The sequence below is a fragment of the Daktulosphaira vitifoliae genome, unplaced genomic scaffold (assembly GCF_025091365.1).
Source record: "Daktulosphaira vitifoliae isolate Bord-2020 unplaced genomic scaffold, ASM2509136v1 Scaffold_5, whole genome shotgun sequence".
Lineage (NCBI taxonomy): Eukaryota > Metazoa > Arthropoda > Insecta > Hemiptera > Phylloxeridae > Daktulosphaira > Daktulosphaira vitifoliae.
This window is the reverse complement of record NW_026099576.1, coordinates 14307066-14333823: the sequence shown is the minus strand read 5'-3', so window position 1 is coordinate 14333823 and position 26758 is coordinate 14307066. Positions and strand designations below refer to the sequence as shown.

Sequence of the window (26758 nt, the reverse complement as noted above, 5' to 3'; positions counted from 1 at the left end):
TTTTTTTTTTTTGATAAAAATCTTGATGGATTGACAACTTAAGAATAAGTACTTATTGAGTAACAAGCATTTTAATACAAAGAGTTTTCATGTTCCACAGACTATGTATTATAAATATACACCAGAATAAGCTGAAACCTCCCATGTATATACTGAAAATACCAACATGACAAATTAATCACTATGTAATGTTTTGTTGTTGTTATTTTTAAACACTTTCCAACTAATGTTGTACTCTAAGTAAAAGTAACTTTTAACATAAAACATGAATTTCATGTTAACTGGAATAATTGATAAATGCAATTGATAGTTTGATATTTAATAATTTATTTTATCGTAAATATTTAATTTAATTACTTATACACTTAATGTTTTGCTTAAAATAATAGTTAAATAAATATCTTAAACAAGGAATACATAATTTCAATAAAAGTTTATAATATACTAAATAAATACATAGTTTGATACTACCTTATTTTTTTAATAGTAATAGTTATTTGTTTTTAAATAAACAATGACTAAGATATGTTAGCTGGAATAGATATTACAATAAATTTATCACAATAATTTACGAATATTCACAAAATATGTGCAAATTGCATAAAATAACAAAATTTAATAATCAGTTCAACTAAGTAAAATTGGTCAACAAATAAATAAATCAACAAAATGTTTGTACATAAAAATATCTATGAAACTGATATGAATTAATTTGATTTTTAAATATTACAATTCAAGTAAATTTATTTAACATTAAAAATAAAATTTAGAGTTGAAAATACTTTATATAATTCATTAAATATTTTTTGTCTTTGGCATTTTTTTTCTCAATTATAAAATAATAAAGATATATTTCAATTATGTTTTTTTTCAAGCAAGTGCTATGTGTTTTCGCTGTGCCAACTTTATTTGAATTTTAAGATCAATTATAGCTTCTCGTTCCTCAACTATACTCTTTAACAGGGTATTTCTTTGTAACTACAGTACAAAAAAACATTATTAATATGATTAATTAAATTTAAATATACTTGTATATGCTTACTTCTAATATTTTGTACTCATTTACTAAACTATTATTGGCTAGTGATATTTTTTGTATTGGTTGAATAAAATAATTCCTATATAAAATATCAAAACATTAGTATAAGTAAATTAAAAAAAAGTTTTCTTAATATTAAAGTTGAGTTATTTTTTAAAATTATTATTGGTTTTAGAGAAAATTACATTGTCTATTATTCATTAATTGCTTTAATTCATTTGTCATAAATTTAATAGTAAATAAGTTGATCTAATAAAGAATTAAGTTTACTCATAAATACTTAGTTTTATTTAATTTTAATTTACATGAACAACAATAAAAATTTTGAATATTTTTGTATTTTAATGAGTTATAGTAATATATTGTTATATATTTGAAACAACAAATAACTTTGATTTGTTGAGAGGTATTATAGTAAAATTTTACATTATAAAATGATAAATATTATTATTTGGGTTCCATACCTAATATCAACATATTTTCCAATAGATTTTAATTTTGAAGCAAGTCGATTAATTTCACATTTTTCTTGAATTATACTATCTTTTAAATTTGCAATCATGGACAAGAGTTCTTCAGATTCGTACTGTAATACTAGTTCATCATTATCACTATCTATAAAAATAATTTTTTTCCTTTAATGTTAAAAAAAAGTAAATAACAAAGCTTTACACCTAAAATATTTATACAGATATTAATTTTGGATTAATTAAAAAAAGTTATGGGTTCAATAATCTAGTTAATTTTTAATATGGAAAATACAGGTTTTGTTTACCCATTATTATTATTTAATGATAGTTATTATAAAGTAAATTTTTAAAATTACTTATATTTTTAAATAAAAATATTTTTAAGGAGGAAAGAAAATAAGTTATACTTCTTAAATATTTTATTCTAATTGTTTTAATTCAAATATTGTGTTTAAATAAGGTATTTTAAAATGTAAAATATATTTTTAATTAATTAAGGGTATTTAATTTTTTTTTTTACTTTGGTGAACATTCTATAGAATTTTTTTTACTAAAAATCAAAGTGATGATTAAAAAAAAAAGTTTTTAGAACCACATTTCATTAAAGGGGGTAATTGCACATATCTCTCTAAAATATACCCAGAGTATACACAATTTTTAATAATATTCTAATTATAATAAATGCCATAATATTATAGAATAATCATCAGGTTATTATTATGGGACTAGTAAAGAAGTTCATTTTGATAAGAATCTTGGTTACTGTGATTTGATGTTGGACAGCATAGTTGTTATAGATGGATTCCAATTTTCACGATAAACACATAGACATATATACATTATATATGAGATAAATAAGATTATTAATACTATATTGTTCTAATAATGTTTGTATAGATCTATGTTTGTATAGTTCCATATTTATAACTGTGCTGAAATTAATATATAACCTATCAAACATTTAGTAGCAATCAGCAAAATACAAAATATATTGCTATTCGCAAATGAAAAATCATAACTTAATATTAACTCTGTATGGACATAAAAAAAAAATTCAAAGCGAAAAAGTACAAGTGAACAGTAAATTAATTATAAAGCATAAGTTCAAACAAAATATAAATATAACAATAAATTTTATAAAATATATCAACAAATTTTGTATTATAAACATGTTTAAAAGAAATTAATAGAATATATTTGTATACTTAATAAACCAAAAATAAAATATAAAAATATCTAATATAATAAAAAACAAAAATATAAAATAATCCAATCAATTTATATATGACAACTATAACATTTATTACATACGAATTAAAGAGAAAAATTGATTTAAAAATTCATATGCGCAAAAAAAGATGATACCCATATTGATATTTTATGTCATTTAAATTTTTTTTAGAGTGTTTTTATACTTAAGGCTATTAAATGTATCAAATTTAACAGTTTTCAAGTAAATTTTTTAATGTTTTTTAAGACATTTGTGTCTGGGCCTTAGTTATGTATGGCTACATATACATATACTTGCACCTAATCAGGTGCAAGGCCTAGATAAATAATAAAAATTTTTACCAGATGTTGAAGTTTGAATTTCTTCATCAACCAATGAATCTTCACAATTTGATGTGTTAGCAGTATCACTAGTAATAGAAACAACTTCGGCATGACCTGAAGTACTATTCTCAGAGCTTTGTCTATCTAACACAGTTTGTGTACCGACTTCTTCATAGGTTCCAATACAAGTTGTTTTTTTTTCATTATCAGTTTTGTTACTGTCTTTTTCTATAACTTTTAGTTTTCTTTTCAGCTGAGTAATAATTCTTTGAACATCCCATAACTCTTCTTCTTTAGTTTTGGATACAAAACCTGCATTCATTTCTCTATGTATATAACCAAGTAATGATTCTTGTTTTTTCAACTCAACTGACATTTCATATTTGCTAGAAGGTAAGTATGGACTAGCACATCTCAATGGTGGTATATACTTAGGTAATATTGCATTGGGAAAAAGTTCATTTCTTTTACTTATAACAAATGAGAATAGAGATGATGACATTTGTAAAACTGGACAGAGAACAGTGCCAAAATTTACAATATTCATCTTAGTATATTTTTCCTATAATAATAATTTAATCATATCAACAACAAAATGAATTTTTAATATACACATTATTGATATCATATTAAATGATGAACTACAGTTATTATTGTATATTTTTACATTTTAACATATTTAATGATATGAAATAATATTATAATTTATTTAAATGCAATTTCAAAGTTGACCCAGTAAATTTATATACCAAGATAAATGTGATAAAATTTATTTTATATTTGTGTTAAATAAATTTTATCAACATGTGGAATACCCCACTTGCTTAAATAATTTAAAATATATTTAATAAAATTGTTTAATTTGTAAAATCACACTTGCCCATTCATTGAAGAAAAGTAGAATCATAATTTATTAAAACTTTTTAGTATAGATGCAGATACTATGATAGTTTTCATGTTATATATGATAATTATTTATCATAAGAATAGTACACAAATAATTCCATGACAAATTAAATTAAATAAAAATAGAGTATATACTTTACACACCTCACATTAGAATAAAAGGTATAATAAAATATATAATTACATTTTCAATTATATTGGTAAAATGAACTATTAACCATGTAAATGTATCTCTATTACAACTGGGAAGTTCAGATATCAATATTTTAGTAGAGTCTACATTTCTTGATTCTGCACAACTTTCGAATTTTGACAACAGATTTGTTGTTAAAATAGGATCAGGCAACTCTCTAAAATAGTAGATTCATAATTAAATAATTTTATTAATGTAACTAAACATTTAAGTAGTAGTAATTTAATCTGATAAAAATTAAATTGATATACATATACCTCAAATACTGTTTAAGTAAACTTGTGACAATAGCTAAATCATATTCTGACAGATTTACAGATTGACGTCTATTATATTGAATTTTAAGATTTTGTACTTTAGATTTTGTGCCAGGAACTTTATAAACACCATCAGTACACAACCCTATTTGATGAAAATTAAAAATTATACTAACAACTTTAATTTATAAGTTGTAACTGATTATTTTATGAATTTTACCATTTAGTTGTACATAATCAATACAATTTCTCAGAACCAATGGCAAGTGAATATCATCATGACATGGATTTCGCTCAAATGATAATTCTAAAGGCACCCCAAATATTGGTTGGTTCTCTAGAGAAAAATTAAATATTATTATAATTATTAAATTAAATTAATTGAAATAAAATAAATTTACCATATAAAGCACTAGTGTCTATTTCAGTTTTTCCATTAATATTTTTTTGCTTCCTTTTGTCTTTTATTTTTTCTTTTGATTTTTCCTTTTTTTTCATTTTTTCTCCATCTTTTTTTTTATCTTTATGTTCTTCTTTCGAATCTTTGTCCTTGATTCTATCATGTTTTTCCTTTTTTGAAGTAAACTTAAAAGGCTTAATTTTTTTAATTTTGGATGGACTTCTAAAAAAAAAATCACAACAAACATTGAATAGTTTAATTTGGAATTCAAACTAAAATGTATTATAACAAACAACAACATGTTTGTGTTTGACTTACTTAGCATTAGGTTCTTCTTCAGGAGAACTTTCACCTTCTAATGCTGCATATCCACGATCCTTTTTGTCTTTGCGTTTACCTTATAAAAAATTAAAATTAATATTAATGTATAAATATTTTTGAATCAACTAGTTGTTAATGTTTTTACCATCACTATCTTTATGTCCTACATCGGAGGATGCGTATAAGCCTGGAAAATCTTTTTCAACATCAGGACTATCAAAGTCCATAGCTTCCTAATAAGAGTTGATTGAAAAAAAACAAAAAATGTTTAATAGATTAACAATACAAAAATTTCAATGTAATATCCATCTCATAATATTCTTCATATTTTGAAGTAAAGGCCGTTGTTAGCAGGTATCAGGCATAGAACACAGTGACCAAGATTAATGTTATAGGAGAGATAATAATAATTCAAGACAACAATTGATAAAAAAACGTATTTTTACGTTCGACTATAATTTCATGTCTGAATACGGTTCATTGATCAAAAAAGGTGTGAGAATTTTCGTTGCGCACTTCATTTACTACTAAACAGCTGCCGCATGTTGTATAACTGAAAGGTATCCTCTTCTATCGGTTATCAACGGCGTCGTATGGCTTAGAGTTTAGTATCTTATCAGGTGTCATTCGTGTATGACTGTCGTTTGCATTGATATTTCAGACAAACTGTTCCAACATGCGATAGAGTTTTATTTTATATATTTTTAATGCTTGACTAAATTAATTTAACTATTACGTTATATATAAATGTGTTTTGTTTTCGTGTATCAGTAATCTAATTTAAAATTTAATTATGCCTGTTAAAGTAAAATGGAAAATCGAATTCATTGTTGTATTACTGATGTCTATCTATTCAGCTACTGGTATGTTTATTCAAAGACATTGCAGTCATTTACATCCAAAACCCGAAGAGGTATGTTGAATATTATATGTTTTGTATGTAATGTTGTATTAGTTAGGTAGTGTTAAATTTTTACTAAACAACATGAGAGTAAAGACTTACGTTAAGGATTTAATGCCAGAGTATATATTGTATTGAAAGTTATAACTGAACTTGGATCAATAGCTATTGTTGTTTATTCCATAAATAACACACAATAATCTATTATCATAATTATGGTCTAAATTGAATATTAAAAATCAAACCTATAGTATTGCATATTTAATAATTATTTTTCAATACATATTTCGTCTAAAAGAATTAAAATAATTGAACTTTTTTTTCAAAATTAATGGTTAAAAGTTAAAAAAGATATTTATATTTTAATTTAAATTATATGATTTAAAGAGTCAATAATTTAATAAGTATCAATAATTTAATTTAAAGAATTAATATTGAAAATTTATTATCTCGATTTGGTATAATATAATATAATATGGTATAATATTAGATTTATTAAGAAATATAAATTATATTTATGGAATTCAAGTGCTAAAGGAAATATTTTTAACAAACATGGTTAAGATTAATTTAATATTAGTAGTTTATTTAAGATTGAATTAAATTTTTTCCTAAGAAACAACTGAAATATGTTATTTCAAGTATTAAACTTACGCCCATTTTTAGTCTCTATTCTCCACGCCTTTATCCCAACTACTTGGGGTCTTAATCTTAATTATTTATCAATATACATTTAAATTATCATTTTTTGTTTAATAAGTCTTTTTTTTTATTAGAAGAATAAAAACTTCATCAAATGAACAATTTATTTGTTGATGAAACAAAAAATTTAATTAATACATTTATCAAGAAAATAAATGAATAATTTCATGTATTTTATAAAATATATACAACTATTCATTCATTCAAATATATGGATAAAATATTTATTGGTTTTACTAGGTTGTTTTTTAGAGCGCATAAATGCACAAGTTCATTATTGAATGTATTAAGGCTATTTTTTGACATAACGTTAATTATTGTATAATTTCTTAATTTTTTCTAAATTATTTAGGGAATTGGGGTCAACTATGTTTTTAATAATAAAAATCATTACTCGTCAGACTAGTATTACAAAAAAAGATGAGTCTGGTTTATCTACAGTTCAGTATTTCTCTAAAGTATTTAATAAATATTCCTGGTATAAAAAAAATTCATCGTCTGTATATACTTTCTACCGGAATTTCGGATTTTAAGACTAAAATATATTCATAGAGGTTTATTTAAAGAAACTATCAGCAAATAAATTAACCAAAAACAAAACAAATGTTGGTTGATGAAAATCTAATACTTAAAAATAAAATATCAATTATTAATTACTGATACAATACAATGTTGTATTTATTTTGATATTATGGACATGTATACTTCATACATAGTCATACATATAATAGTATATAGTTATACATATAATTTATACATAATCGATTATTATCCACATATATTTAAAAACCTGCGATTACTATTATTTATTTATTAAAATCTGTTCATTATATTTTTTGTGTTTTATTCTGCTTATCACTAATCATCAAGATGAATTCTATGTTAATTTTAAAATTATTTTTACTTGTTATAATTAAAAATAATATTGATACATTTTCACAGCTAAAAATTATTTTACAGCTAAAAACAATTAAGCATTATTATATTCTGTATTTAAATTCTTAGTTTTGCTGAGGCTCTGGCTTAAAAAAATTCAAATGACGAATTTCTTTGGTATTACAGTTTAACATTGATTATCTGATGTTTGACATTTTAATAATAGTACAAGAAATACGTCACTTCATAGGTATCATATCTTATTGTGTATTTCATAATATATTTTATTCTATTCGAACAGGATGTTGTCTTTTTTTCAAAACTAAATTAAATCGAAAGAAAAGATTTTATCTTCATTGAATTTGAATTGCATAAATTTAATGCTGAAAGAAAAAATGTCAGCATTCTTTGGTGTATTTTTAGTAAATTGATTTTTTTCTTTGATGTATCCGTTCATAATTTTGGAAGAACAGTAAAATGTATGATTTTTAGATACATTATACTATTATTTTTTAATGGAATTAGCATTAAAAGTCAAGTTATAAAATTAGTTGATAGCTTTGTTTTCATTCGTAACTTAAAAATATAGTAATTTAGTAAGATAATTAAAATAAATTAATTTTGAATGATTTGTCCTCTAAAAATAAACGAGTTTATAACACGTTAACACAAAAATCGCATTTATAAAATCAGACATGTTCTTTAGGTTTGAAGAGTAAAATAAATAATAAAAATAGTCTATTCTATAAAATAAACTATTTTCTTAGATTTAAAAAGGTAAATGAATAAGGTATGATATTAAAGTATTTTTTATGGCAATGTTAGCATAAAAGATTATATTTACTAAATGCTAAATTAGGTATTATAAATTTGAATATTTTTAAATACAAATATTGAAAAATGGTACATAAATTATTTATTTCATGATTAAATTTGTGTTATGAATAATTGGTCAGAAAATTTTTAAGGTTAATAAAATTCAATATTATTTTTTACATCATTGAATCTAAGGACAAGTATAATGTAATTTTTTATAACAAGCTTTCAATTCTTGAAAAATAAGAAATATTAGCCTCACTGTTCCTTAAATTATTTGCAATTTTTAATTAGGGTGTATCATATGGAGACCATAAGAGTGATTGCTTCCACTACCTAAACAAGTGCTACAATATTTTATAAAGCCGACATGTACAAAATATGTCTTTAATAACATTTAGTTTTCGGTCATCATTTTACTGTTTTAACCGAAAATCTTCTTTACCATGCTTATCATAGTAAACAAAATTGAGTTGTCCCCTACCCTTAAAAATAGTTCTAATTACGCCTCTATCATTAAACGTGTAGAATACTAAATGAAAATAGGGTGTATTATTGTAATTATTTTATGCAAGCAAAAATGTTTTCCAAAGTAGTATAAATTTTCTCCATAAAAGCTGTTGTTTTATTTATACTTCTTATATATTCCTCTTGTATTTTTAATATTTATTTTGTCTAATTTTAGATAAGCTGTTTAAAATATTTTATTAGTTTTATTTTTATTTTAAGTTAATAAATAGTAGTGATCGTATTTTTCCAAAATTATTTTAATTTTAAATGAATTGATAATTTAAAAAATATTCACACTTATTAATTACTTCAGTTTATTTACTTTGATGTTTTTCTAATTAGTGGTGTTTTGTCTAGCGTCATAATTTTTAATGATGTGGTTGTAGTCACGTTATATGTTTCAATAACTATGTAAGTGTGTATTAACCAATAGGGTGTTTCATATGTATTTCCGTGGTCGGTCGTGATGGCCTCGAGTATTTTAAATAAGGTACCTCCTGTCTGTGTCTGTAGTATAGTGTAAAATACAAAACAGTAACCACTGAGTATGTGTATCTAATTTAATAACTTATTGAAGTTGTGTATATGTGTGTTCTTGTGAATTTTTATGAAAAGTAGAAGCTGTATACGTAAACAAAAAAGTGGATTACCACTTTATATACAATAAACGCAATAGCCCAGAACCCTCGAACCTAAAAAATCGCACAGCCACTCTTACTAGTTGTATAACTCGTTGTACCGATAAGTTCACAATCAATTGTCTTTCTATGGGAACTGCACTTGTTAAAAATGTATGTATTTATTGTCATCGCACGAAGGAAATAAAATGACATCCGGGTTCGTATTGTCACTTAACGCAACATATTAGTTGAAGATTTGTATGTTACTTTTTTACCACAATATAAACTATTGGAATTTTGAAAAAAATGAAAGAAGTTTGATGCGTGTTTTTTTATTTTATGAATCAATCAAAATTGATTGTAAAAATTAAAAAATAAAAGATAATTATGTATAAGTTTAGGTTGGGTTATATTAATTTGAGCGTTTTGATATCAATTTTTTAAAATTCAGTTGTACATTTTAGGTTTCCTCAAATATCTTAAAGAACATGCTTAAAATAATTAATAATATTATTTTTTTATATATTATATATTATAATATATTTTTTATATTTTCAGTAATAATTTGTTCAAATTAAAAAATTAATTTTTTACTGTACCTAAAATATTTGACAAAATTTTAGTAACTGTATTTTTTTAATTTTATACTAAAACTCATCTGTAAAATTATAAATTAATTAATTAGTATTACTACTAACCGCTTGAAAGCAATTTAGAAGTTTGAAATTTAATTAATAATATGACAATGTTCTTAGTTTTCCGATTGATCTTATACATATATACTAACTTTGTGGTACTACTATTCATTATTTTATATGTTAACATTACTACATTTAACTTGTAACTTTGTGAAAAAACCAAAATAATTAATTTTAGACTTACAGATGTTAAACTAAAAAGAAATTCATATTAAACGTTTCGCGTATTCCCAAAGTCCAGTATTGTAGTGAATTTTACAAGGTCAACGTGGTTTTGGTTTTATTATTTAATATTAACATTCGTTTTTTTAAACTTCATCGCTTCACACTCGCCATCATTGTTAGATCTTAAAGCAGCGCTCTAGTAGTGGGAATCTAATTTGTGTTGTATTTTTTCGGTGAAAGTCCCTAATTGTGATATTGTTATTTAAAAAACGAACACGCATGATGGAAAATATTGTGTCCGAGTATTAATGACGATACAAATTCGATTTTGATATATCCCACTGTTATTTTTTTAATGACCGTTTGAGCTTACAACGGCTATCATTGTATATTGAAGAGTGTATATAGAAACGTCCATTGTTTTCACCGTGTACAACTTGTTCAACGTCTATATGTCATTTTTTATTTGGCAAATTTATTTGGTCATATTCTTAGAGTTTAATATTACTGCTGAGTTTAATGACATTGACCTCGATAGTATATTGCCCAATGTACATCTGATCAATGAATCTATTCGTTAACGATATTTGTATTGAATGTATGTCCTTGTTATGATATTCCTTCATAAATTGTTTATCTCAGGGTTTTTATTATTATTATTTAATTAATGTATTTTTGACACTAAATATCGTGATTGACCTTTGATTAGTAATTAATTAAATATAAATTATTGTCAAGTATAATTTTATTATAATTGTACTTAGAGCGAACATGGATATTATCTTTCTTTACAGAAAACTTAAAATTCAAGTCTAAAAGATTCGAGGTATTAATTAAAAAATACTATATTAATTCACTAAATTAATCAAATCAAAATTGAAATAAAATTTTTTGTTGCAAATAATATAAATTTCAAGATAAAATGTTTGGGGTTTACAATTTTCTATTTATCCAGAGTCACCCTATTACGTGGAAAACGAAGCCTATGAACAGATATATTATTATTTAGAGTATACTTTACAAATGATCTGAAAATAAATAAACGAGCTATTCCCAATATAAAACCACGTCCTTTTTAATGTCAGAATTAATAATTTACCATGTAAAACTAGCTTTATGACATTATTGACCTATAATGTCATATAGGTTTTATAAACAGATTTCTTGGCATATTATATTTATTTTTCTTAATATTGTGTTTAACCGTTGAAAATTATTTTCGTGTGTAAATCATAGTAACTAATGATGTAATTCGACATTGAACGCCATCTGTAAATACATTCACTAATATTTCTGGAACTTTCATATTTTTAACTATTTTATCTCTTTATACATCATAATGTATAAGATGATAATTAATTATATAGGATACACTGAATTAACTAAAATATGTAGTAAATTTATCACTTAAACTATAGAATTGATTTAACACAAATAAAATTTAGAAAAAAATTTTACTGTAAAGAGCATGTGTGATTTAAGTGTTGGAGTTAGACGGCATGACTTAAGTGAAAGATTTTATTTTATTGGTCACCATGATTCCATACAATCGTTTTATTATTCAACATAAAACTCAGTAACCTTATAAATTTACTGAGTGACATATATTTTTTTCCTATTAATATTAATAATTTTTACTATGTAAATGTAGACAATATCATATAGTATACCAAATTTTATTAGGATAATTAGTAGTTAAAAAAATACAACAAATAATATATAATTAATTTAAGTTATAATAATTTTTTTATTAATACTTTTAATAAACAAAATGACTTATTAATATCAATTTTATAGTAATAATACAAATAAAGAACTTAAAAATAAAGTATACCTATGTTATTTAACTTTATGAAAACTAAAGTATGAAACCTATCAAAAGTTTTAATAACTTATTCAAAAATATAATAAAATACAAGTTTTAATAAAATTTTATTTTAACTATATTAAAGTATATAGTTTTTTGGGATATTTTATTAAATTGTTTTCATATTAGATAAATCATAAACTAGGTAATTTTGAAACCTATCAAAAAAAAACTTAAATATTGGAAGTGTCGAGTTTTTTTTATAGAGATAGTCGGTAATATAGAGAGTACTGTGTAAACAAGTATCTGATTGTTTTATTTAGTATTTTAATATTATTAGTATTGGTATCAAGATTTTTGTTTACAAAGGATACTATTAGTTGACTTTTAAAGAAAAAGTTAGGATTACAATTTTTTATTATAAAAATAGTTCAGATGAAAAAATGGAGTTCAGCTTGAGGTGTTGGGCGAAAAGAATCTAATGTGATTTAACTAAATAATACTTAACTATTTTATAAATTCGACGCAACTTTTGTAGCTCAACAGTTTTGTAAGATAACAAATTAAAACTGCATGTCGCGTGATTGGTTGGTTTTACAATGTGTAATTATAATTATGTGTTGCGATTTAACCGTGGAACATAGTCATTGTTGTTCAATTTATACTAGTAGGTTGTATTTTGGACAAGACAATACTGGTCGCGTGCCATTATTTGTACATATGTGTAACAATAGAAAAAATTTTCATGCTCAAGTACACGTACTAGATATCCGTAGTTAATGCGGCAGGGTATCTGAAAGCCTAATTATAAAAAATGTGCACATAAGGTTTATTTCAACATTTATGTATTTTTATTGATAACCTTTTTAATAAATTCCATTATCATAAATCATTTTTAATATGTAGAAGTTCTACACGTTACTATTGGTTAGTAGTATACAATAGATGATGACACAAAAAAAAAAAAAAAATTTTCTTTTTAATAAATTACGATACATTTGTTAAAAATAATATTCTATGTGTTTACAAAATTCTATAAATTAATTTTACATATTTTCTTTTTCTCGTAGTTTATCAGCTCCATTATGTACCTTTAACTGTAATAATGTTTTAATGTTACATAATAAATGTCTTTGTCGACTTCAATTTTAATTCATCTTATTATTGCAATTGTGCTTAACTCCTCGAATTAAGAACCGTGATTTTTATTCATTGTTCACCTAAAAAACTATTAACTGACTATAACGTAACGTACATTGTACTTTTTTCATAGAACAACAGATATATAATTTCCGGATAAGCATTGTTTTAGGTGTCCACAAGCCCGAATTTCGTATTCTAAAAAAACTTATGGTATTACATTGTATTTTTAATTTTTTTATATCGTTTGTTGTCTCGCTTTTATATATTAGTGACAAATCTATTTTAATAAATATTAAAACCATTCTAACCAATCTAATAGAGAGTAACTCAATTTAAAAATTTATTACTATTCATAGTTATTTAACTATATTATGTTGTAATTGTTTAATAATATTGAAATTTGTTTTAATTTTCATTTCAATGATTCATGAAGTTAGTATTAATTTTTTTCTTTAAATAAGAGCAATTGTAACGTTTATAATGAGATTTTTAATACAAAAGATATATTATATATTTTATACCAAAAAGTCTCATTGTAGAACACATCATACTAACATATTATGTTAGTAGCTTTTATAAATATTCTATGAGAAAATCTACGCAAAATGGATGTTTTGTTGAAATAATATTTTGGTAATGAAAAATGTCGTATGCGCAATACATGTATAACGAATTGTTAACAATGTGTTTTATGAACAATAAAAAAGATCCGTATAAACTTGATGAACTGATATCACAAATATGCGTATATATTTAGGGCAGTCACATGGTAGTCATATTGAAATGTAACTAGATTATATTTTTCATCGTGTTGTAGTTTAATTTCTAGAAAAATGTATATATTGTTTACCTGATTAATTTTAATAAAAGACAAACTAAAGCTCATTTATAATAATTATTATTTTTGAGTTATCCATAAAAATCTGAGTTTGGTTTCAATAAAAATACGTGTTACATACAATATAATAAACAGTTTATTAATAGTTGTATCAACAATTTATGTAATTTTAATAATGTTTTTATGAGAACATTATCAGCCTGATTTTATTGATATTTAGTGTTTTTTCGTGTTATAATTTCGTGAATATTATTCGTAAATAATCGTGAATAATCAGTTTAAATAAACGCATATTAATAAATAAATCATAAATTAATCATTTAAATGAATAAAAGATGCTAATTATGTAATAATATATTATAATTTGCATACTATTTAATTTAGTGCATTAAAGAGAATATTTCTATGATAAATTATTGATACGACGATATTAAAAATTATACATGCTTTTACTTTATAATGAAGTATAAATAAAACAAAATAACTTTATGCTATTTCATATTATTTCAGCCTAAGTACATTTTCATTTATTTCTATAAAAATATAAAACTACGATTTTCTAATAGGCAAAGAATTCTTATTTATAAATATGACTTAAGAATGAAGGCAATCATTATTTAATATCATATTTAGTTAAATAGTTTTTTTTTATTATCAAAATGAATTATACGCTTTGCATGAAATATAAAGTTGAAAATTTTTTATAGTAGAAATATTATTTTATATAATAAAAAAAAGTATATAATTAAACATTTCTTATTATTCTGACAACAATCAATTTTTGAAATTTGTTTTATTGATTTTATTATTTAGTTGTACCGGTAGAGTGTAAATAAAAAATAATCTAATATTTGGTCAATGTAGCTTGAGAAATATTTTGTTTACAACTGTGTAAAACTTTAATGAATACCAATACTGAAAAAATTAGATCAAACTACTCTCAGTAAATGTTAATGGAATCTTTTAAAAAAGACACTGTTAAAGAGACTTAAATGTTTTTGCGTTCTAAGACACCTTACAACAATTTTTTTTTTATCCAAATGAAAATTCCTTTTTTGTACTTATTTGGGATATTATATTTTAACGTAATTGATTTTCCAAACTGATATGATATTTGACTTTTTTAATACTAATTAGAAGTGAAATTATCAATAGAAATTATGTATTGTTTCGTTAATTACTTTGAAATGTTAAGTCTATTTATTTTCAGTAGACTAATAAATTTTAAATATGTAATCGAGTTAGGTACGCTGGTAGGTTGAAACGTTACTAAAACTGTATATTTTGAATTTTGGTAATTCCTTTTCATGTCTCAAATAATAATAATTATTTGAAAGTTTATGTATACATAAACATTCCTTCAACAGTGTTGATATACTTACATTTATAAATGCTAAAACATTAAAATAATAACAAAAAGTTGAATAAAGTTGTTGTTGTAAATATGTTAAATATGTATTTTAATATATTTTCAATTAGTGTTCGCTTCAGTTACAGAACTGAAGCATGTTTAAACAAAGCTTTTAGCTTTTAAATAAAAATTTATAAATGTCTATATTTGTTTACTTGTGAATTAGAATTTTGAAGTTCATACGGTTGAAGGAGATTATCAATTAAATGTTGTGTATAAAATATAAAATATGTTACAATTTTTCATTTTGTTTTATAATATTAAATTGTAATATTTTATTACAATTTTTAAAGTAATAAAAGTTTTGGTACACAAATCTAGTTGTACTGAATACCTAGAAGTTATTCTTATGTGCATTATGTCTTTGATGACTTGTTTTTTAATATTTAGAATTCAATCATTATATTAGGGCTTCGCAATTACATGATTACAATTTTTCAACATAATAAATATCGTGACATGACTCATTTTCAGAAATACATTATAATTGTTAATTAATTAAACAACTCTTATTCTAATAATAATAATTACAACGATTCAGGGGATAATGAGAATAATTCAAATAGTTTATTATACCACAAGTAATATATTGCCATTGATAGAAACATTTGAGTAATTTTAAGATTATAATAAACGAATTTTCAAATAAACAAATATTGTTGTAAGGTCCATCTTAACGCCTCGGTGATACAGCGGGACTCGAGTTCTGACCCCCTTGATTTGTTGTGACATACGTTATATCACTCGGTTATGTTGTTAGGATTAGTTGATAACATTCACGATTCCACGAGCTTGTTTATGTTGTAAATATTTTGTTAGAGCTACATACTATAAATCATAATTATTCATTCTCAAATGTGTTATTGTTATTTTTACAGGTGATCCACGGAGTGCACATTGAACCAGTGCACATAATGAGAAAGAGAAGTGTTGATCAGCCGCTTCGTATTCTTCTCTACTACGACGAGAGCGTATACAGGTGAGTTTGTATATCTATACTAATGTTGTGTCTCTCATTTATCATCGTCGTTGTCATTTAGTTTAACTTCAAGTAGAGCACGAGAGTAACAACTCGCAAATAAGTGTCAGAGCAATTCGGCATTTATATTATTACTATTATGGGTTTATAATCTCCTGTTGGGTACTGCGATTATTTTCGTTATTATACTGTCACAAATTTTTTATGAGATGCAACCATTACAACAGCAATTCAATGCGAGACATTTATTGCTTGGATTTTTTATACACGCGGTTTATACAGCCAGTAGTCGTGACTTTTATGTATTTAATTGACTGTGTATTTGCATGAGATTTTAAGAGTCATTCGTGACACAGTGGCTATCCATCATCATCACAGTCGACGCCGTCATAATCGTCCTACCGAAACGATTTTATCAGTTGTTGTTTCAAACATTTGTTTTTTCTAGTATCCGAGTTACAATAGAATAAAACGTCTAGATGAGCTGCCGTTAATTGTTGTTTTTATATTTCCAATGATTTATACACAGATGCTGATTTTAACTTTCAATAAAAGATGACTGCTATCAAGAAAAGCAATTAGAAAATATATTATGAACTTTTAAAGCTGTTTTCAAAGTTTTTGCGTGATAAAAAATCTAAAAAAACGCAGCTTCTATTATTATCAAAAATAATTTAGCCATCTTCGATATTCCATCAATCTCAGTATAATTTTCTGTCATATAACAGAATAGTTTTTTTTATCGTGAACAACTTAATAAATCAAAATAATATTAACATTGCTTTTTGTTTCTTTAGTTACATGTTGTTGTTAATTTACCAGTAATGAAGTGTTTTTTATGTTCATTTTTTGGATCCTAATTGGGTGTCTACTTAATTTTTTTTTATGGCAATATAACAGCCAAAATACTAAATGAATGAATTAAGAAATTAATGATTCCATAACAATTTTCGGATGGGTATTTCGGAAGTTAATATTTTAGCTTCGATGCGAAGCTGAGAAGGTATTAATTTTACCATGATGTGTTTATTTTTTTTTTATTTTTTTTTTTTTTTTGTGTCTGTCACTACTTTAACAATACGTCAAAAGATCACAAATTGTATCTAGTTGAAGACATTACCCTTAAAAATTAAAAAATTTTCCCTCGTTCCCCGCAAATGGGGGAAATATCCAAAAAAATTACAAATTTAAAAATCGACAAATTTTGTCATTTTTTTCACACTTAAGTGGGAGGAAGGTCACTATTGAGCAATGTCTAATGATAAAATTAACATAGCCTCCGTCTCACCTTCACTCTATATTTTATAATAGTAAAAACTTATTTGAAATATAAAAGTGACACCTTTTTAAAGTATTTTCATAAAATACTTCACGATTTAAAAATTAAAAAATGTTTATCTAAAATAAATTAAAAACAAATTAATCCTATAATTTTAGTTTTAGATTTATTAAGTGGTTTACATTAAAAGGATCACCTGTATATACCGGAGATTCATGAATTTTTCAACTTAAGTTTTAATGCCTTTTCCTAGCATTTAATAGTACAATGCTATACTATGTACAGCATTATGGCGTTTGAACTTTTATCGAAAAACATAAAAAATTTAGCTTGTAATCTTTTATAGAGATTTCAAACAACGATAAGTTATTTGATAAGATAATGACGGTTGAGTTTTCATTGAAAGAAAATAAAAATTATTTATTTTTTGGAATATTTATAAAAAATCAACACGGAGGCATTAAATGTTTATAATTATTTCAACACTAATTAAACATTGATAAATAAAGAAACGTGATTTTCTAACGATCTTATATTTAGAATTGTATTCAACATCATCCAGTAAAACATTAAATAAGGTATTGTGTGATTTTCAAGTTATGCGAGAATAAACTTAGAAGACTTACATTTAATGTAACATTAATTTTGTCACACTGGATATCTTTTACGTATTACTTCTTGAATTAGAGGACGTTAAACACGATTAATGATTAATGAATAATTGCGAAGTGATAATGAAAAAAAGATTATTTTACCGGGGACCCCCTGAGCTATGCCTGACAGGTTACTGAGCCTTATTATCTTTAAGTTATATTCATACACACATCATTTATCGAGATATCAGCTGCAACATGAACGATTATTAGTCCAGTACATGCTATTTATATACAAGGAAACAAACTGAATTGTGCGTGCAAATCAAAACTATTTTGCATAAGTTATTCAGTCGTGATGTTAAACAATCGCTGTTATCCATACGTTCTATTACAAGTATACGGTAAATGTCTATTGTCTTCGATGATCTAATTTCGATTCAAGATGATGTAAATCTAAATCCGTGCACACTATTCAGAAAATTAATTTAAAAATCAAATAGTAATTCAGTCACGCCTTTCAATATCGCGAACAATTTTAACTTAGTTATTTTTTGGAGAAAAAAAAACGCTGATGTTTTTCAAATGATTTCGACCGCGTTCATTGTAAAATAGATCGATTTTAATCGTGTTATTATCATTGATTACATCGTGTACGAATTGTATATATTAAATAAAATCAATTTACCATAGTGTTCAGTGTTGAACTAGCGATAAAATACTGTACTCTATTTATGATATTAAATTTAGTAGAAACTTCATGAATTACCTGGATTTTTAAAGGACAATGAAAGATTACGAGGACTCTGGAAGTCACGAACCATTGGCGATTATAATCTCTTTGGTCGTTATTTTTTCTCTTCACGTCAATCAATTCGAAAGTTTTCATTACACTTGTTTATATAGACTATATTATTCATTCGATGGATCGCCTACGTATCAATTACATTTATATGTTTTTTCGTGTTAACATTTGTTGTCAGCTTAATTTTAATATTTTAGGAAAATCCCAAAAATTACACTTTTTTTCGAGTAAACATAATTAAATTTGTACGTTGTGACACGAAAAAAATATAACGCATTATATTTTAACGTCAAAAAGATAAAATGTTTAAATTTCAAGACTTGAAAGGTGAGAGAAATAAAAACAGTCTCTGGTCGTTTTGATGTGTATAAAGATGTAAATTATTTATGAACAGTCTTTCAATGTACCTAAATGTCAATCCTTAAAAGATCAATATATTAGCTTTTTTATAGAGAACATTTCAACAGTTCAGGTGATTGGTTTTAACTACAAAACACACAAACTAAAATCACAAACCGTGTGTTCTTTATTTAACTTTCAATAACATTTGATACAAATTTAGCATGTCAGGTCATTGCATTTTAATAGCTGCTTGACTTTTAAATATCAACAAAATAATCACTTGTTATTTTAAAAAAGTGTGAGACGTTTATTTATCTTGATTAATTTAATAATTTGGTCATAAAAAACTTTTCATGTACTCCTGTGTTTATTATATTCGCATCTCGTAACTAATCGTTGATCTTTTAATATTATGTTTTTAAATCTTATAATGTTTGTTTTTGAGCTTTTTCTGTTTACACACAATAATAACAAAAAATTAAATTGATATTAAGATTTATTGCATATTTTGAGATTTTTAGTACAGATTTTAGGATACAATATCAGTCATTAAAACATTTGAACAGAATATATTTTCTTTTCTATATTATAAGACAATAGTAATATATATTCTTATCACTCCAGTATTTATGAATGGTATCGTTAATTCTAATGCATATTATTTTAATAATGGTCAATTTCAATAAACCCAGAATGTTTTATTAACTAGTTATCTTTATCATACTTTTATTTTTTCATTTCATATTGTATTCTTTTACTTGTATGCTATTAGAAAGACGTAACATTTAGTAAATACATTTATAGATTTTCATCTGCATTATATTAGCAATTTTATACTACTTATACTCTCGCAATCAATGACTAAAAGATAACTTAACGTTATAATTCTTAGACTTGTAGATAACAATACTTATTTATATTTCTTATTTTTATTATCGCCAAGAAGTTTTATTTTGAACAGTGTTGTTTACAATAGATACAAATCAAAAATACAAGAAGTTCTTTGACTTATTGACACTTTATGTTTTCGACAAACAAATTGTATTAAAAGTAGTTAGATAAATTTATGAGTTTATGAGAAATGTTCGTGACGTAATTACTAAAAAAAGGAAACGACAATAAAAAGTTCTATAAACATATTGTTTGCGTTTATTTAATTTTAATATAAAATCTATTTCAAATTCATAGACATATTACATAGTATTTGTTTTTTTTTTGTCGGTGTTTATTAAGTGAATCAATAAACTGGTTAACTGTTAAAAGTAATTTTTCTATAATTACTTACATCAATTTTATATGTTGTCATAATTCCTTGTTTTTATTAATCTTATTTATTTTATACTCCCTGAGCGTTCTACTTTTCAATGTTCAATTTTTATAGAATTCTTTATATTTCTTCGTAGCAAGGAAATACAATATACTAATAGTGGATTTTCTAAATTACATTTTATCGTCGCACTTACAATGTTGTATTAAACTGAAACGTTTTATCTCCAAATGGAGCACTTGAATATTGCATTCTACCAGAGCAACATTAAAAGTACGTTTAATTTAGCTTTGTGTCTGTTTCGCTTTGCTGAACAATACGAATAACATACCTTATTTGAATTTTTATTATATAAACTTATTTCTTCTTCTCCTGAAAATGCAATGATATTCGTTAGTTTTACCCCATCCTATTCATGGCTTCCGTTTAACGCTATATATACATTTTTCATCGGACAATTATTATTATTGTTGTGATGGCTACTAACTGTTTATAATTAGTATTTGATCTAGTACAATATGTAATGATCACTAAAGAATGTTTTATTATTATAGCTAATGCCTTTCAAATCTGTTTTGTCTCTTGCGTCATCAAAAGCTATACACGCATCATTAAGAGGTCACAATTGACGACAATCGTAAACAGAATTCGTACTATTCCGATAACTCGAGTAAATTTAATTTAAACAGAATGTTCATTTAAAAAAAAAAACATTTTTCTGATAAAGCTTTTATAGGAGTAATCTTCGCGCAGTAGTGCATTGTTTTTATCGGTATGGTATGCTGTGCATTCATGAATGAAATAGCGACCATGGCACATTTGTTTGGTTTTCTTATCTATTAAATTATTATGTAGTGATTGTGACGGTACGCGGTATTTGCGAAATCGAACGTGTATCGATATGTATATGTATTCATCTACAAAGTGAGAGGAAGGTCGCCCTAAGAAAATACAGACACCATAAAAATATATCGAATAAGAATTATTAAGTTGGTCAATCCCTGTGATTGATTGTGCACGGAAAACCGTGTAGAACACTATCCGTCATAAAAAATGCATTAGTGACCCAACTGAATGATTCGTTCATGCGTCGATACATAGATTTTATTAGAATTTAGAGTTAATTTTAAATCTCTAATTCTCATCGGAAATATTATTCGGTCGTTAAACATGTTGGCGGTTGAATCTTTAAAATTATAACAATGTTGTTCTCAAACGGCTAGATGAAAACAATGAACAATAACTTTAATATATCTACATTTGAGAGTAAACAATGTATAACAATTAAAACATCTCTATAACTAGGACTTGTGTTAAATATTGCTATCTGTTGTAATCTAATTTTACGTCATTTCGCGTTGAACTGCGATGGCTAACGTTACACGTGTTGTTCATAATAAAATAACGAGATTCGCCAAGTGCGTAGTTATTCATGTGGTGATCGTTTATGGTTAAACAACTAATGACAACGATTTTCTTATTGACTTTCTCTGTGGAATATTTACAACGTTATAGTTTCAACTGCGTGGGCCATTGTATGGGTCATATAGTGGACACTGTATTTCTCACGACCTATAGCCTATTGCATAGAATTTTAGTAAAAGCGTACTAATCAACCAACAGAAATAATCACTGTAATTATAGTAATTATTCAAAAGTAATTAATATCGAAAATCAAACTGGGTTCTAATCAAATAACACACTTAACGATTGAAAGATTGCATTCAATAATGTATTTTTTGTTTTAAATTTATCTTATACTTTAGAAAATTGTCTATTTATTTGTTATCATTATATAGAGTTTTCAGTAAGTAAGGAAATTGGTTTCTATTGTTCTCATTGTTTGTAACAATTTATCTGTTTTTATAATTACCGAACAGCTGTATATTTAAAAAGTAAATATCAAACAGTTATAATTTAAAAATAAATCCAACATAAGTTGTAATAGGGAGTATACTAAGCATAGAAAAAGGCTTAAATAAGTAAATGTTTTTATTTAGATATAGGAAAATATATTTTTTCTTTGATGTACGGCTAGCACCTTGTTTACGGACAATCTATACAATATAAAGGGAAGAACTCAATTTTTTAATGCATCCTTATCGTTCTTCAATATTTTTATTTGTGTTATTTTACTTTTGTCGTGTGTTTTTTTTAACTTGGGACTATGATATTTTAATACTTGAAATCTACAGATAGAGAACCTTTTATTTCACATATTTTCCCTCAAGTGACATTATTGTTAATACAATTATTCATATATTAGTAGAAAAAAATAATTACAATAATACATCTTTATGAGAAATTATTTGAACATTTTTAAAAATTTTCTTTTCTATGTCTTCCCTTCGATTTAAATAACTTCGTATCTAAATAATAACATATTCTGTAAGTATATGGGTGTTCAGTAAGAAAGGAAACAGGTCAATTGTTATAAACAATGATAACAATAGAAACCTGTTTCCTGACTTACTGAACACTTTGTATATTTTTATCAGTGAATTAATTCTATCATTTTTACATTTTATTAGCAAAATATGTTATCTCTTTTTATTAAACATATTTATTCATAATGTTGTCATTTACAGAATTTAGTTTTTCTATAGAATCAAATAGAATTAAATGGTATACTTTTATTTAACTAGATTATTTATTTTTTATTTACCTCCCGTCTAAAATAAATCATATTTTAAAAACAAAATTTGATTGCTATAAGTTTGCATTATGATCTTTTGAAACCCGTTTTTTAAAATAAGGATTATCTAAGTAATGTAGTGTCTTAGTACTACTATGAAGTTTTTGAAAACTTAATTTACTTAAAGTGTGTTAAGAATATCTGAAAAAGTTAATTTCTCTAGCTCATGTATTTATTAACGTGAAGTTTTTTTATTATTTATAAACGTCTATTGGAGTTGTGCTAAAACAATTAAGTATATGAGTATACTTTTATTTGTTTAAGACCTTATACAAAGTCGATTATATAGGCGTAGTGGACGTTGCTATGAACATGTGTAGAAGATAAGAAACATAGCTGGGCAAAATGACTCCCATAACCTGTACGTTTTGTAAACCAGTCCGAACTGATCATAACTCACGTGTAAAAAGGTTTCGTGTGTTCAAAGTTTTTCTCTTTCGACTCTCGTACGTCGGCATCTTTATTGGATACCATTAGGCAAGTGACCTTTTGTTGGCAGCAATACTAACAGCGGCGAATTAAAATCTAATTTTCCATTTTATACTATTCGTTGCACTTTGAATTGAACCCATTTGTCATGTCGTACAATCCGACGTAACGCGTATATAAATAATAATAACGTTTATTGTGCGATAAGTCTTAATTCGGATTTAAAAACTCGACGACGAAACATTGTTGCGATCATACAGACACTCGAATGGATTACAGTTTTTTTCAGATTTAGCACACATATTTTGATTATTAGACCTATTTTCCGATAAATGAGAACCGTAATATTAATAAAATAAGGAAAACAAACATACTGATAGTGCAAAAATTGTTATTTTTCTAATTTCTAAAATTGAATCTATACTGTTTCGCAGACCATTATAAACATTATTGTCAAATATCGAAAATACTTAAGATGTTGACATTAATACATTAATTTTGATAATTTTGTATAAATTTTTTGTAAAATTAAAGTCATTTTATGTGATTTTACTGACAACTCTTTTGATTTTTGGAATTGTTTTTTGATTCATAGTTATTTTTGCTACTAAAACGAGTAGTATATCTGAACCATTTTTAAGTATTTTCCGTACTCAGTTTTAACTGTGTAGTGAATATGATGTTATAGTGTATAAAAAATTAAAAAACATCCATGTTGTATCTTCATTTTTATATCTAAATTTAGACAAATATTGTAGTCATCAATTTTTGGTTATTAGTTTCAATGAACTGTAATTCTTTTAAAAATGAAAACTCATTGGATTTTTCGGTCGAAAATATTTTCTTATGGCCATTGTCTATTAAAAAATTATATAATTCATCAACCATGTACATAAATGTTTAAGTTTAATTACTACCTATGTAATTCAAAATTCACCTAACGCATAACTCGTATTCGATTAACTTCCCTAGTGCTATTGTTGAGAATTACTAGTTGTCAAATTCTGATATTTTCTATTAAAATATTTCAATAGAAATCTTTGAAATTCTTTGTTGAATAACAAATGTAATGTGAATTTTAATGTAACAGAAATATGATAAATTTTACCGGAAACAATAACGGATAGCTAACTATTATTTTTTGACATTTTTAAACAATGCAGCTACTGTTTGTTGCGTCATAATGGGCCATTGACTGTTAAGGTGAATTAAATTCAATTTGATACTATTTGATAGCTTATTGAAATGTAACACTTACATTTATTTCGGTCGTTATTTACGTGTTACATGAAGCTGACCATTTGTTTGTCAGCGGAAGGTCGTTTTTGTAAGTCTAATTTCTAAAAGTTTGTCGGTAAATGCCTCTCGAAATTCGATTGGATATATTCAATACTTTAAAGAGTTTGCATAAACGTTAATTTGGAAACCGGTATCCATTGCATTTCAAGAGACTTTTACGAGTTGATAAATGATCGAGTGTTTATTCAAAATAGAAATGTTGTCAGTGAACTCGTGATATGTATTTTTTTCTCGATAGGAACAATTAGAAACTACCTAATTTAAAAAATGGTATTAATTATCCGATTCATTTAATAATGGATTTTTATTTGAAAAAATAACTAAATAAAATGAAATGTATGTATAGAGTCAGTTTTTATTCAACGTCTTATTTTTCATTTATAAGCATTCATTCGTATTTGAATTACCACTATACACATTTAATTAGCTATAATAGCGTTAAAGAGCAAAAATCATGAAATTTTATGAATTCCTTAATGAATCAGGCGTAAATGTAGTCATTTTCTTGATATTTATTAATGAACATTTAATTGTATGATGATTTTAAATTCGTGATTTTTTTAAATCCAGTCGACATTAAAGAATTCACTTTTACTTTAATCACTCGGAAACAGTAATTATAATCTAAGGTCGCGGTAAAATGTACATCAACATTTTAAATATTTATCCTAGTTTGTATGTATTGTAACTGTTTACAATGACATATCAGGTACATCGTGTGCGCACTTGTGTTCATAGTTTTAATTTTAAAACTGACAGAAAGTGTAAGTATCGCCGCTAACCTCAAGAGCCGATATATCAAATTGTTCTATTGAAGAAATGAACCTTTTGTAAATGATTCATTATCACGTTTTCTATTGCTATTAATGGGGTTTAAATGAACACTCGCTAAGTATTAATTAAACACAGAAGTCTAATATCGTTGGAGAGAATATTTGGACTATTAACCTAATGAGATAAATGTATTGCTCATGATAAATAATAGATTCAATAAAGATAGAAGTAAAGAAAAATATGAAAAGTTTTATTTAAATCAACAATGACATCAAATTATTTTTAAAGAAAAGAACGATTTTTTACACACCTGCGGGGGTATAAATTGTTAAGTTTTTTTTAATTGTTTACTATGACATTTTTAATTTCATGAATCCAGTTTAAAGAAATTAATTTTGAGAACTTAATTGTTTTATTCTTTTTACTAACTTTTTTTTTTTAATTTTAACTTTATTAATTTTCTCATTTTTTTGTATATTTGTCTTCATTTTGTTTCATTACAACTTTTACATTTTCAACGGCATTGAAAACTGTATTAATAACAAAATTATTAAATTTTCTAAAGTTTATCTTTTATGTCACTTAACTAGATGTATTTTCAATTTTACAACTGAGTTCGTGACAACATTCGATATGAATTATAATCTAATTTTTAACAGTTTTTAATTT

The 26758-nt window shown here is 24.7% G+C and overlaps 2 protein-coding genes across 2 annotated transcripts in view; one reads left to right on the top strand and one right to left on the bottom strand.

Moving 5' to 3' along the window:
- Positions 1-688: 688 nt before the first annotated feature.
- LOC126908603 (ralA-binding protein 1) lies at positions 689-5604 on the bottom strand. The gene is made up of 10 exons (XM_050690834.1): positions 5286-5604; positions 5138-5216; positions 4821-5041; positions 4640-4756; positions 4420-4564; positions 4154-4319; positions 3082-3625; positions 1504-1654; positions 1043-1118; positions 689-978 (listed from the first exon to the last, which is right to left on the bottom strand). The coding sequence occupies exons 1-10, from the start codon at positions 5365-5367 to the stop codon at positions 871-873; spliced, it is 1689 nt and encodes a 562-aa protein (XP_050546791.1). The 5' UTR covers positions 5368-5604; the 3' UTR covers positions 689-870.
- Positions 5605-5741: 137 nt separating this feature from the next.
- The window catches only part of LOC126908601 (leishmanolysin-like peptidase), a 39658-nt gene continuing 18641 nt past the window's right edge, over positions 5742-26758 (top strand). Inside the window, exons 1-2 of the mRNA XM_050690829.1 lie at positions 5742-6053; positions 16506-16606. Of these exons, the coding sequence (XP_050546786.1) occupies positions 5934-6053; positions 16506-16606 (221 nt within the window). The 5' untranslated portion in view covers positions 5742-5933. The remainder of the gene's footprint in view (positions 6054-16505; positions 16607-26758) is intronic.

What these genes read in the sequence shown, in the direction of transcription:
- LOC126908603 (XM_050690834.1), bottom strand. Translation starts at nt 5,367, where the DNA reads ATGGACTTTGATAGTCCTGATGTTGAAAAAGATTTTCCAGGCTTATAC. An exon ending in TGATTATGTACAACTAAATG is followed by an intron (nt 4,565 to 4,639) that starts GTAAAATTCATA and finishes TTCATCAAATAG; the next exon opens with GGTTGTGTACTGATGGTGTT. An exon ending in ATGAGTACAAAATATTAGAA is followed by an intron (nt 979 to 1,042) that starts GTAAGCATATAC and finishes TTTGTACTGTAG; the next exon opens with TTACAAAGAAATACCCTGTT.